Genomic DNA, 14,467 nt, shown 5'->3' with positions numbered 1-14,467 from the left:
TGGGGTTTGCATGAGGTTCGCTATATCTCTCGACAGAGTAATTTTACTTCGTAAACATGATATATCAATACATGGATTTCTATAGGAGCTTCCAAGGGGAACAGAAATTCCTTCATTATATCCTTAATTTCATTATAGCAAAGTTTGACGTATACAAATATACTGTAAAGAATCTAAAACACTTATTTGCACTCAGGTAATTTTCAGGTAATTTAGGAAAATGCTACATAGAAGATAACAACGAAGTGGGCAGTAGGGTGGGATGGAGTACTCATGGTAGGTCCGCAGCCATTAAATCATATTTCCGCATGTCAACATGTCACCTGTTCATTCGCTTGCCACTCCATACAATTCATTACTGAACTCCTTTTAAAATGCACTTTTGATGGCTGTGCCATCCGTGAGGCTCTGTTGTGGCAGTTCCCTAAGCAGATGACTTTGTTTTCACTGACTGCCGAAATATATCAAACTTGGGCGATCATAAGAAGATTCCATAAACTCCGCAGCGAGCCATTATGCTTGACGGAAGAGCATTTGTAATCGATGCACAACAAGCCTAAAGCAAGCTGCTGAGCCCCAACGATGAGTTTAATGCTCCATGAAAGTTGGGCGGCATGCAAGTAAAAAAATGCGAGAAGTACTGCAGTGCAAAGACACTGCCACGACAAAATCTGAGGAGTGAGGTGTGAAGGGTCCGAGACTTGGACAAGTTATTAGACTACATATTCTGCAAAAGGACAGTTTTTTTTATTTACATGCATGGCATCACTGATCCTTCCCTGCATTCACAGCAGCATTGGCACAATACAAAAACAGTTTTCTTGTTCTTTCGTACATACATCTTTTTCTCTTTGATATAGTACATACGTACATATACACATGTAAGGTGTGTGTGTGTGTATATATATATATATATATATATATATATATATATATATATATATATGTGCACCTCTGCATCATGTTGACATGCCTAGCATGTTAGTAATATGCAGAGAGAGAGAAAAGAAAAAAGAAAAACCGTCAGTGCATACAGAACAACAGCAGGTGTTCTGTGCTCTTTTGGGGTGCTTCCCCCCCCCCCCCTTTTTTGCTTGAGCACTGAGAAGGGACAGGCCCCTGTTCGCACAGTGCCAAGAGTTAGTGGTAAAGTGCTCCCATCCTACCGCCACAGACCACGTGGCAGCATTGGCTAAAGCTTGGTATCGAGAGTGCAGGTGCTGCTCGGGTGTGCTCAGTGCCAGCAACACTGCAGTCATTAAAACACTCACTATTGACAGAATCTTGTTTCTTTCCTTTCTGCCACATCAAACACTTGGGGCACTCTCTAAAGGCTTCGAGTAGTGGAAGCAATGCGAGGAAGAACTGTGAAGCACTCTGCAGAAATTTGTGTCACTTGCCGTCATCGAGCAGTAGCCAAGCAACTTGACCTGCTTCTGGGAAAAGCACACTTCTTATACAAAGCCGCTGCTTATTTCAGTCACAGAGCTGACCTAAAGTTAATGCAGAATGTGCGGCAGGTAACAGCGTATAACGGTTTTAGCATTACACAGATGAGTGGCATTGATCTTCACGCACCAGCAATTTTTTCGCCGATATGAGCCCGGTGTCTGCTCTATCCCTGAGTGCAGAACATTTAGAATGCATATGTGCCTGAAAAGAAAGCTCCTGCATGTTATGCTCGACCTGACTACAATCTCCGTGCAGTCGGCTGGCTCTGCAACAGCTGACTGGTCGAGGCAGCATGAAACACGGTTGAGGATGGACTTTGGTTACAGCAGCATTGGATCAGCTCTGCCTTGGATGGAAGGCTTATGCATTGAAACCCTTCATGTTTAAACTCAAAGTTCTGGTTGCAGGCTACTGAAAAACTTTCTCTGAAACACATTCTTCTATGCGAGATATTGATCCCCACAGTACAGTAAACACAGCTCTGTTTTTCACTCGCGTTCATGATTGTGAACTACGGATGGCAATAGGCTGGCAACACCAAGAGTACAATTTTCAAGAGCTTCTCGCAAACTATTTGCATTAGCAGGACTAAGCACCCTCTGCCAATCGGCTAATGTGTTTCACATCTTCTGCGATGTTAGCAAATTAAGATGGTTTTTTGCATTTCAAGAGGTACTTCACCAAGACATAGGGCAAGTAGATGAATGTGGATGCTTGTGATTGTGCTAGTTTTGTTTCCTTTGGCTAGTTACAATAGAGACTGTGGATAAATTATAAAATGTGACCTCAGAACTACACAAACACAGCATAGGCAATGTTTAGCAAGAGCTATGCGAATAAATCCTTTCATATGAATTTCCAAGCTGCTGCATTATGAGGGACACTAATACAAATGAAAATTGGCCTGTGTCGATAGACTATTGCATTCTAATGCAGAGACACTCTTTTCACTGAAAATGGCGATTTGAAAACTGGAAAAACATTTTAAAATATGAAATGCAGGTGCCGCCACCACTGGGCATTCTCATGAAACTGCGGTGCATCAATATTTATTTTTGTGTGCAGTTCCCTGAAGCGAGGTCGCACCGCCGCCACTCACTTCAAAACAGTGATCAGAGAGTACTTTCCAGCTTGAGTAGATGAAGCGCACAAAAACACAGCACACACTAAAAGAAAGACATGGGACAGACACGGGTCATTGAATTTCTGCGGGAGAACAACTCACAAGGTTGTATTTTTTCTGCAGATGTGGTTGATCTCTTTTACTCTATACCACATGCAGAGTTGATGGCATCTCTCTTAACCTGCATAGAAACGAACGGCATGATTTCTTTCCAATATACTGCCGGTATATCTGTAGATAACTTTCTAGCCCTCTTAGAGTTTTATTTGTCTTCGACAAACGTTTCCTTTCACAGTCAAATGTATGTGCAAAAACGTGGTGTATGTATTGGTTCATGCGTCGCTCCCGTACTGTACAACATCTTTCTTGCGGGCATTGACAGAACCCTACCGGGGGCGTTTGACACAGGCAAAGTTCTGAAGACCTTTAGGTACGTTGACAATTTTTTTATTATATTGACTAAACAATCGCCCTTGACTTACTCGGAAACTGTGCAGGATATTTTATCGGATTTTAAACATGCTAAGGGTTTGGATTTTACATGTGAACTAGCGAAAGAGAACAAATTACAGTTTTTAGACATTGACATAACCATAACTGACGAAGGTTGTATCGTCCTCGTGCCCGCAAAGAATTGTTGTTGTATGATTCAACGCACTCGAAGACAGTGAAACGTGCCATTGCCATCATGTGCCTTGATTCTGCCCTAAAGAAATCGTGCTGTCATAATGTACAGGAAAGCTTTGACGCACAGATAAAAAAGCTTAATCAAGCAGGCTTTCCTTCCCTGGTGATTAGCTCTGTGACGGAAGCATTACTGCAAAGGGTAAAAAAAGAAAGAGAAAGAAAGAGCGAGGATGGTGAAGTATCTGAAAAGAAAATCAAACCAGTGGTGATTCCATACTCCCACAAAGTGGCCCATAATCTTAAGCATGCTGCCGTGAAATACAAAGTCCCGGCGGTCTTCTCTGCACCCAGAACACTTGCATCGCTGTGTCGGAGGATTGGAAATGATAATGCAAAGCCAGCAGAATGTGAAACTAAGCATGCAAACCCTTTTCTGAAATGTGCTGTGGGGTAGTCTATAGCATCCCGCTGACTTGTGGAAAGGTGTACATCGGCCAGACAGGCCGATGTATTAATGAGCGCCTAACTAAGCTCGCTAAGAGCTGGTACCGGATCACATTTGCCGCATCACTGCAAGGACTGCGGCAAAGAAGAGCAAAAAATTTGTGAAGCGAAACTCCAAGAAACTCAGATATTATGTAGGAGTAAAGATAAGACTGCCTGTGAACTGCTAGAAGCCCACCGGATTAGAAAAAGTGGGAGTTCCTGTGTCAGCACCCCATCGCTGGACGTTCATAAGAACGAAAGTATATTTTTAGATAAATTTAGAAAGATTTGAATCACTTTTGTTCCCCCTCTGTAGTATCCTTCCCCTCGCACTAGTCATTTACCTGTTGTTTGTTGTATTGTTTTTGTCCCCTTTCCTCCATGCCTTCCTCTTGGCTATAAATAAGCCGTTCTTGAATTCAATAAAGAGTTGCAAGTGGCGCTTGTCCCGTGTCTTTCTTTTCCTGTGTGCTGTGTTTTTGTGCGCTTCATCTACTCAAGCTATGCACCAACTTGCCCAAGAACGTGTTCAACTGAAGTACTTTCCAGCCTTCATCATGAGTTAGAAAAGCATGGGGGCCTTCTTAACCACATTCTTAAAGAAAATGCAATAGCATTTAGGCTGACCGCTATGGTGTCTACAATGAATGTCTAATGTTCTTACGATTTTGCCGCCACAACTCTGGCTGGAACAGGTTTCACTGCACCTTGTTTGGTATGCACGAGTCATCACCTTCTAGAACGTTTATTGGATTGTTATATGGGATTACACTAATCCCACCTATTAATCCACCTGAAATGACCCACTAATCCACCTCATTTTCTAAGGTGGGCCTACTGCCAAAATTTCGGGGGCCTTTTTGAATTTTTTGGGTGGGCCGACTTCCAATTTTTGGGGTCCTCAGATTTTCTAATCTGGCAGTGCCCTATGATTGGTCCACTGGTGGTCACACGGTGTTGATGACATCATGACTCTCTCGACCAATCAAGGAATTTCGTGACACAGAAGGAGTAAATTTTTGCAACCTAAATGCAATCACAATAATAGAGCGGCGGGAAAATTTTGAAATCCAATTTTCTCGGCAGTAAACCACCTTTTGCTGCCAGATGAACATTAATGCAAGCAGACAGAGCCAAAGTCGATTTTCCTAAGAATAAAACTTGGATGGAGTTGTCCTTGGCATCCCTTTAAGAGTGCTTAAGTGCTTGATTATCTGTGACCAAGTAAGTGCCTTAAGCACTCAAACTCCCCGCACTTTATTCACATTTATATTCACCATGACTAAAGTACTATGAGCTGTGAAAGCCTTTTCTTGCTGAATTTATAAACCCTATCTTACACGCTCGATATTTCCTTTTATTTGCAAAACAGCAAAAAAGAAAAGGAAAACTGCTTATTTTTATCTCGTACTTATTTATACAAGGTATTCATTTTAAGTAGACTTTTGTGCTTTTTTTCTGTGCTCAGTGATTACAATGAATTAGAATATATGACTAAAATTTAGTAAACATCTGGATTCAATATAAAGGTACCAAATGAGCAGTGTGCTGAACACCTTCAGGAGTTTCCTTGTGCAAAACCACAGAGCAGCATCTGAAACAATGCACACACTTGGAATACACATGGGAAATATAAAACTCTACAGGTATTGTGTGGCTTCCAAGAACAGGAAACAACTAGACAGGAGCGCGTTTATAGGTCACCCTTGGAGGGGCAAGTTGAGGAGGGCTGGGGGGCAGTCCCGTTTGAACAATATATTTCTTGGACTTTTTGTTTTTTGCTGCAAAAATGCGTAGTTTATCTATATAGAATTTCTCGCTTGAGGGTGAGCGTGAAGCACCCCCCCTCCATAAATCTGCTCCTACAACTAGACCTGACAGATCTGAACCTACGCAGTTTTGCAGCAGCTGATTAAAAACTATCAATACTCGCGCTGGAGACACCCAGAGCAGCACCATAGACATTTTCATACACATATGCACACAGTGCTCAGCTTTCTCTCATTGCATTTATCATACACATACGCTAAATATATTTATACATACAACTATAAGAATGGACCTGAATTGCACATTATGCAGAGAGCAACAAAACACATCCGAATATATTCACAGCCACAGAAGGAGAGTGTTATGCACAGAAGACAGTGCACATTCCCAATGAAATGTGCACAGATATGTTAAAGAAAACAGTCCCAGACTTGGTTCCTGCCTATTATTGGTGACTAGAAGAAAAAAAAATGAGCAAACAGAAAGCAGCGGCTCTTTCTCAGTTTGCACATATAACAGTTTACACGTGTTATATACACATCAAAGAAAAGCAGGGCAAAAAAAAAAAAAAAAAACACAGGCTCCCCAACTCCGAGATTACATTGTCTGCAGTTTCTAAAATGAGGCATCACAAGGCAACACGCACCAGCTCAATGGGTCGGGGAAAGCATACTCAGCATTCAAGAGGCAGATTTCTTAGCCGTGTGTATGACTTGGGGAAAAAAAATTACACTACACAGGCTGCCATTCTGCAAAGAAACCACCTCACATCAACAAGCGATGCTCACACCAGGAGCATAATCCTTGGGTAATTGGGTGACCCTGGGTAACCTGCACATCAGAAAAAGCTGCATGCGAGAGGTTTGAAACCCTTATGAAAAACTGTTCTTCACTTCTGAGAATCATGCTTACGCTTCCCACTGCTCAGTGATGAGGCCCTGAAATGTTTACGCGCCTGTCAGGTTGAATAATGCGCTGAAGGAAAAAAAAAGAGAGAGGCTTTGGTCTTTGCTCGCAACAGCTCGAGATACATTTGGCAGGTGTAGCTGGTATGCCCAGCTGCAAAAAAGTGTGCCAACAATGAATTGAATGGAGCCTAGATGCATGGCTCAAGACGGAGGCGAGACACTGTGGCCGTTTAAGAATGATCAAGCTGTTTCGCAAGGGTCCTCATTTCTGCATGGACATTGGAGATGCAGTACTGCGAAACCAGTTCTTCAAGAGGAAAACTGATACCTTTCGCACTGCCAGCTAAAAGTGGATTGAACGCCTCTCCTTCATTCTTCATGCACCAAGTTCACACTTGCAGGTTTTCCGTGAAACTTGTGAAGATGTTATGCACACGTCGGGCCAGAAACAAGCGAGCTAACAGATTGTTTGCAACGGTGTTGGACAAGAATGAAACAAGGCAGCACCTGCCACTGGGAAGGGAAGTGCATTTTTGGTGGACGGCACTGTAGTTCTTTTCTCTGCATAAATTTGAAATGGGGAGTTAAGCCCGCTAACAACATACTAACTTGAAATATTCTGAACGAACCAGACAGGCACTGCTCACACACTAGGTTTCACTCAAAACTCATCTGCAGAATGCCACCAGAGTGTGAAATATTGATGCTAAGAAGCTACCAATTCAGGGAGGAGACCCACTGACACCCACTTCCATTAGTATGGCAAGCCAGCACTGATCCAATGTTGGCAGCTTGATGAACTGCATGAAAGTTGGCTGGTGCAAAGATCAAAGCACCACATGTGTGGAAAAACTGCGCTGTGCTTAATAACTTTGTGCGTTTTTTACGAAATGGTGCAATCACTTGCTACACTGCAACGGTGTTACTGACAAAGCCGCTGTACACTGCCTGCCACAATCGCATAAGCCAGACGTCGGAACAAGCAAACTTGTAGCTGTGTCCCTGCAGAATATTCTGGAAACCTTGAGCCTCAGACATTTCACAAAGGTGCTGACGTCGGTTTAACAGTGCGAATGACAGCTAAAGAGTATTTGTTATAAGTAGAATAACGGCAACTTATGGACGTGCATGATATGTGGACAGATCCATCGCTTTGTTATTTATTCTCTTCGCTTTACCTTGCCTTCTGGACTCTCATTACAGGTAAACTCCAGCGACATCTGCTAGCAGAAACTGGCAGCCAGAACCATGCACTTGAGGCAATCTTGGGATCAGTTACATAACTGGACAAAGCTGGCACAACTATCTTTTTACCAGGGCAAGCAATGCTGCTAGCATCACAAAAAAGCCCGGTCTAGTTGAGAGTGTTCACTTGTCAAAGGCAGAGAATAAGCAGGAAACAAATAGGATGCACGCACAAGAACAAACACAAGTTGTGGGCACCATCTTTCTATTCGCTGCTTCTATGCCTCGAGTAAATACCAGACTCACATGCAGCTGTTGAACTCTGGTCTATACGGGCACATGAATGCCCAGTCAAAAAATACTGAATGGTGTTGGCAGAAACACAACCGAAACAGACTAAAAACCAAGTGGAAACAACTGGATACCAGCAGATTCCAACTGTGCTTTGGCCAATTCCAATTGGTCCTTTTCGACTGGGTGAAAGAGTTGCGAGTGAACAGTGTAATGAACACGAATTTGCAGCTCGTAAACACAGACAAAACAGACGCGCTATCGCAACCCAGAAGACACTTGGACAACTGGCAGAAAGAACAAGGCAGGCCAAGTCAACAAATTTGGCAATGACAAATGGGTGCCACAACCTGAAACCGATTCAAAATTGTCTGCGCTCGACAAGGTCTGCAGCATGCCCTCATGTTCCAATTTAATATGACCGGTCATCAACATGGAGCAACCACATGTCACTGGCAGAAATTGCATTCCAAGGGACGGCCTGGCTGCGAGTAGCAGAGCAAAGCGTAAACGTGAAATGTGCAAAAATAGTTAACCAATTAATATAGCTAATTTATAACCTGCACAATTCTGATAAGGATATGAGTACCACTAGTGCAATTCATTTGCTTACATTTAATCGCTAACTGCAAGAAAATGCGACTGGCCAATCAGGGAATTAAGTGATGTTATGTCTAATCCCTAAACAAGGTGGCACGAAATAATTTTAGTTTTAAAACCTGTCTATCTGAAATTTAATTGCTTACTTGTAAGCCACATTGTACTAACACCACCACCAAATCTGTTCGCATCTTTTTCTAAGTCTTACTAGTGGTTTCTTCAAAGCCTGTGGCCTAAGACTTGATAAACATGGCAATGCCTGACGAGCACAGGCAGGCAAGTGATATTCGTTTTGCACGAGTAGGAGTTCATACATTAATTGACATTCCTGTGGCGCTCCAAATGCCATGTGCAGAAACTTGGTCTTGATGCAGCGCTTAAAAATGCACATTTTCTCTTGTCGGGACCATGTAGCAATCACTAATAAAGAGCACAGAAGCCCACGTTTCCATATCCTAAACTTTTTTCTCATCACTCGTATTGCTGAAAGCATGGCAAGATGGCACAAGGCATGGGCGGAGGATCTCAACGTATGACAGGTATTAACTTTGTAACTATGTCAGAGTCTCTTGATCGTATGACTTTCCAAGCTTCACTTCAAGTTGCAGCCAGTTTGCAACTGTGCTATGTGTGCTAGCACACATAAGCACCTCCCAAGAATAACAAGCCGCAGGTCTTGCGCTAACCATCGAGACACCAGAAAAATTCTCAGCACTGATGGAACATTTCCCCCTCTGCTCACAACAAGCGACGCGATAATTTAGAGGACATTAAAATTTTTTCCCAATCAAACTCCCATTTGTTGAAGTGTGGGACCTGCAGAACCAGCACATATAAATGGCAAGTACATGCATAATTATGCTTTTTGACTGGCATTACATTACATGCCAAACCACCACCTTTGGCAAAGTAGCAGATGCAGAAATATGTCTTGGAGACAATGCTTCAGCACGCTGAAGTGACTTAGGAGGGAACATGGCTTTCAAATTGCAATCAATGGCCAAAAAATAGGTTTTTTGAAAAACATTATATTTGCTCACATGCTTTGTTTTCTATGCTGCTGTGAAATTTAATAGATCACATCCACCGGAAAGTACTCTAAGAAATTGCTTTGTGCACCACGGTGGCACTGCATATCATGGAAATGCTCCAAAAGTCATCATTTTTCTCCTCTCCAGTTTTTTGACTGGATGCACACCTTGTGCAGGAGATTTCTTCACGACCGTTTTGTTCATCTCGATCCAGTTTGTTCTGTTGCACTCATGGAACTCCGCCCTACGTGATGACATTCTTGCTTTCACAATTTAATAAATTACACATTTTTGGTGCGACATCATGTTTATACTTTGACCTCTTTGTAAAAACAGTAAAAAAAGAAATTTTTTTTCAAGAATGTCATCATGCATAGCATGTACTCAGAAATGCAGTGAATGTTGAACCAGCCTTCTGTTAATCTAGTCTGCAGGCATTTCACAAGGTGTAGAAGAGAGAAAAACTGCATAAAAAAATGTTCTCCAGACATAATGCCAAAATTTTATGCAATTAAGTTTGAAAGAATTCCTGATGTAGGAGGTTTCATCAAAAATTCATCAAAAAGTATTTAAAAGAAAGTGTTGAAAGCCATATCCCCCCTTAATGCTTCCACAAACAGCCTGACTCTGCACTCTTTCCAAGCCTCATCGGTGTGTCCATCCTGACACTGTGTGCTGGGCTTTTTCAATAGCTCCATTTAAATGCCTTCAGCACTGCTCTTTTACAACCCTCCTGACCGCCTGTACAGTGTTTTCTCCTCTTTTGACATGTGTTGGAGAGTTTCTCGTGCATGGTGTCAAAAATAACACTCTATGCATGGTTCCTTTCAGAGTCGCACCTCAAATATAAATTTTCACAACACCAGACGCTCCCTAGCTTTGCAGGTTCTTGCCTTTCCCCTACCTCTTCTTCACACCAGAATGGCTGATGAGATTCTCACAAGTTCCACAACTCTGGCATGTCAGGCAGACTTCCCAGACTGCTGGATCACAAGAATGGTTCGAGGCAGTTGGTCAAAAATCGTATTGACTGCTTGGTGCAAAAGACACAGGGCTATGATACAAGAACCAAATGGACTGGTGCCCACCAACACGTTTATTCGTTCAATGATGCAGCAGTTTATAAGCAGCCATCGTAATGTAATACACCCATACAAAACGATACTGCAAGTGGCTAATAATGATGCTTGTATTCTAAACAGTCCACAATATAAAACAAAAACATCATTATCAGCCACTTGTGTTGGTATTGTCACATGATGGCTCCCTATAAATTTCCATGCAGCTGAACGAAGAAAGGTAACAGTTGGTAACAGGTGCTAGTTTATGTTGTTGTCAGGTGTCCCTGGGTGTTTTGTGCCATGTAGTCGATACTCCCTGGCTGCACATATCCACGAGGATTGCATTTCTGTGCAATTCTTGGATTCACTGAGCACCTCGATTGTGCGTGATGGCTGCGTATAATGTCACTAGTTAAACACAGTACAACAAGCTGGTATGGCGCAGGATGGTTGCATCCCGACAAACAATACGGATGACAAGTGGCGGACTGAATCCTGCTCCCGCCAAGCTAACTGCTTGGTGGGAGCTAGGCTGACACTCTCGTAGACAGCATTATAGATGAATAGCCACGATTAACCTGTGAAGCACATGCACACAGCCCTCGAGTGTGCAAAGAATGATGTACAGAGTGCCGGAGGTCTTGAACCACATCAGTTGCAAAGCTCTGCACCCGGAGTTCTGACCTGACCAATTCATTTAACCGCCGCAGGTAGTGAAACAGCTTGTGAGACTATAAATTTTGAACTGATCAGTGGGGAGCTTTGCAGACTGGCCCAATAAAAGAACAGCACTCGTACTGTTTATAGCTCTCAACAACGAACAGGCGCTCACTCATCCAGTGGTTTGCAAGGATTTGGGCAACACGACGTGGCCGAGAACGACTGGCTCAGTTCCCGCGCAGCGGAATGTCTTAACACGTAGACCGCAGAGCGGCAAACGACACTGGTGCGGATTGTTCTGCTGCTCCATCCCAGTGCGGATCTTTGGAGTGGACTGAGCGAGGGCCGCCCAGCGGCTCCTCCGTGTGGCTGCGGCTCACTTGCTGAACAACAGGTGCTGGTTGCGCAGGATGTACTCGGTGAACTGGTTGATGTGGGTGATGGAGCTCAGCGATGCCTGCTCCTGACGTGACCAGAGCAGGTTGGGGCCAAAGACAATGGCCAGGTTGGATGCCGTCATTTTGTTCAGATCGCTCCTGTCTATCACCTGCGCAAGAGTGTTTACAACAGGGAGAACATTAATGGCTTGGCAATGTGCAAGTCATGCTCCAAGGGTGCAGCCAATCAAGCTTGTCTACTAATGTGTCTAGGTGCCATCAGCAAGGAAAGAAACATCAGGGTTTGTTTGCATGAAGCAAATAAGACAATGTATTCCCCAGTGTAATCTTATTTACGGTGTAAACCCTCTCATGGATACGTACCACATCTGGGGTCTTCTTAAGAAGTGAATGGCACAAATGTGCACCCTGTTTTCTCACAAAAACAAATGGTCGAAATGGCTCCAAATGATGTCATTCAAATTTCTAGAATCATTCTGAGTGCAATTTTGCCATTTTTATGCATGCGAGACATGCATACAGCTTGCACCTTATCATCATCATCAGCAGCAGCCTGACTACACCTGCTGCAGGGCAAAGGCCTCTCTCATGTCTCTCCAATTAACCCTGCCCTTTGCCAGCTGCATCCACCCTTTGCCTGCAAACTTCTTAATCTCATCTCCAGCTGCGTAACTTTCTGCCACCCTCTGCTATGCTTGCCTTCTCTTGGAATCCGCTCCGTTACCCTTACGGACCAGCGGTTACCTTGCCTTCGCATCACATGCCCTGTCCAAGCCCATTTCTTCCTCTTGATATCGACTAGGATGTCATTAACACGCGTTTGTTCCCTCACCCACTCTGCCCGCTTCCGGTCTCTTAACGTTACACCTATCATTTTCCTTTCCATGGCTCGCTGAGTGGTCCTTAACTTAAGCTGAACCCTTTTTGTTAGCCGCCGCGCTTCTGCCCCGTAGGTGAGTACCGGAAAGATACAGCTGTTGTACACTTTTCTCTTCAGGCATATTGGTAAACTGCCATTCACGATCACGATGAAAAAAGTGTGCGGGGGGTGGTGGTGGGCTGCCTGGCTCTCTGCGCCACTGGGTCGACACTGACTTCATCCACACCCAAAAAGTATTTCACCATCAGTGAAAATTGTAATTAGTTGGTCCAGTGACCGAATGCCTGACTGCCGTCTGCATGATTTGTGGGAGCATTGCCTGCTTGGCTTCCACAATGTTGAATGCTAAGTGTGAAATGGAGCTCAGCAGAGACGCGTGGGGCAGTGGGGCTGACCTTGGCCAGGAACTCAACGATGTACTTGAGCAGCTCGTAGTTGTCCTCGGGCAGCCGCTCCAGGAGCAGGGCACGCGCCTGCGCCAGCTTCTCGGACTGGTCCAGCTCTGGAAGCACGGAGGATGTGAGAAGGGGCTGTGTTCATTATCTCACAAAGGAGTCAAAGAGAACACGCTGACATTAGTCAACTCAGTTAAGCTGCAATGCAGCCAGTGAGTGGGCAAAATCTTGCAGAAAGCAAAGAACTATTGGGATAGCAGTCAGTTAAGGGAGAATGCAGCTTTGAAATCTAAAAAAAATTGCCAGAAAAATTGTACATTTTTCCTGACGATTGTGGTATCTGGTTGTATGCTTCGTTTTTTTATGCTGTCCCCAAGTTTGGTGCAATCAACCACAAAGTACTCTACAAAAATTATTTTGGGAAACAAGGCAGCTCTGCATTGTGAGTGCACAGAGATTTTTTCATAATTGTTTGATCTATTTTGGCCATGTTTGTTTTGTTGCACTCCTAGGACCATGGTGCAGGTCAACACATTCTTCATTTTTCAAATTTGTGAATTCTAAATTCTTGCACAAAATTTTCTTTTCATTCTAGATATGTCAACAGACACTGTATCACAGAAATTCAAAACCAAAATATGGGCTTAGCCAAAAAAAAAAATTCTATTGTCTTGACTTGTAGAATGCCAGCAGGAATGCATTGAACGCTGAAGCAGCGTTCTGCCACATTTTCTTACGCTGAAGCAGCGTTCTGCCACATTTTCTTAACTCTGCTGTATTTTCGCAAGATTCAGACCAAAAATTTATATCATAAAACAATTTTCTGGAGATACAACAGTGAAAGTTTTTTAGAGTGGTCATAAAATTATCGCTAACATGCACAAAAAAATTTAATGGAAACCATCAAGAAACAAAAACTTTTACCTGAAAGCCATGTCCCCCCTTAAAGGGACCCCAAAACACATTTTCAGTGCATTGTTTTAACTCTTGGTTGCATAGAATGAGTTAAAGTGATACTATTAGCATCGGTTGTACCGCGTATACTGGGATTTTTTATATTTTAATTAGCTCGCAAAAACAAATTCATGGCGCTGATGGTGTCACCATACAGTGGCGGTTTTTAGCAGTGGATATGACATCACTTAGTGGGAGCTTGATGATTGGATAAAGAGTAAATATACTGAAAATTGGGTAAATAACTAGAGATACGTTTTGTGAAGTTTTTGTGTTTTATATTACATCAACAAAACCGACTTGTTTGCCCCAGATAAAAGCGCTGTAAGGCAAGTAAAACAAAAATACACCACCAGAGGCTCTGGCTACTTTTTTGCATCGAAGGTCTTTGTGCCTCTCTGTAAACATCCTACGACCTAGCGCAGAACACTTATGGCTACTCTCTATGTACCTGAGAGCGGCTTTACAGAATCGATCCGATCGAGCCACTGCACTCTATAAGTGTTCGTTTTGGTCCCAAGGAAGGATGCAAAGAAAAAAGTCGTTCGTTTCACATTTAGCAGCGCTCATCGTCAGCTTGTGGAGGATCACCGGGTGGCGGCGCCAGATGGCGCCAGGTTTTCATCAACAGTGCGCACTCCTTGCT

At 43.4% G+C, this 14,467-nt stretch overlaps 1 protein-coding gene across 5 annotated transcripts in view; it reads right to left on the bottom strand.

Annotated features, from left to right (window-relative positions):
• Positions 1–725: 725 nt before the first annotated feature.
• The window catches only part of LOC144105434 (rho GTPase-activating protein 1-like), a 168,502-nt gene continuing 154,760 nt past the window's right edge, over positions 726–14,467 (bottom strand). For all 5 annotated transcript variants that reach the window (XM_077638549.1, XM_077638550.1, XM_077638551.1 and 2 more), the window contains 2 exons: positions 12,868–12,974; positions 726–11,741 (listed from right to left, as the gene is read on the bottom strand). In XM_077638549.1, the coding sequence (XP_077494675.1) occupies positions 11,571–11,741; positions 12,868–12,974 (278 nt within the window). In that variant the 3' untranslated portion in view covers positions 726–11,570. The remainder of the gene's footprint in view (positions 11,742–12,867; positions 12,975–14,467) is intronic.

Source organism: Amblyomma americanum, chromosome 9, assembly GCF_052857255.1.
Source record: "Amblyomma americanum isolate KBUSLIRL-KWMA chromosome 9, ASM5285725v1, whole genome shotgun sequence".
In the NCBI taxonomy this organism is placed as follows: Eukaryota; Metazoa; Arthropoda; class Arachnida; order Ixodida; family Ixodidae; genus Amblyomma; species Amblyomma americanum.
The sequence above is the reverse complement of the archived record's forward strand: the minus strand, read 5'-3'. Positions and strand labels throughout refer to the sequence as shown.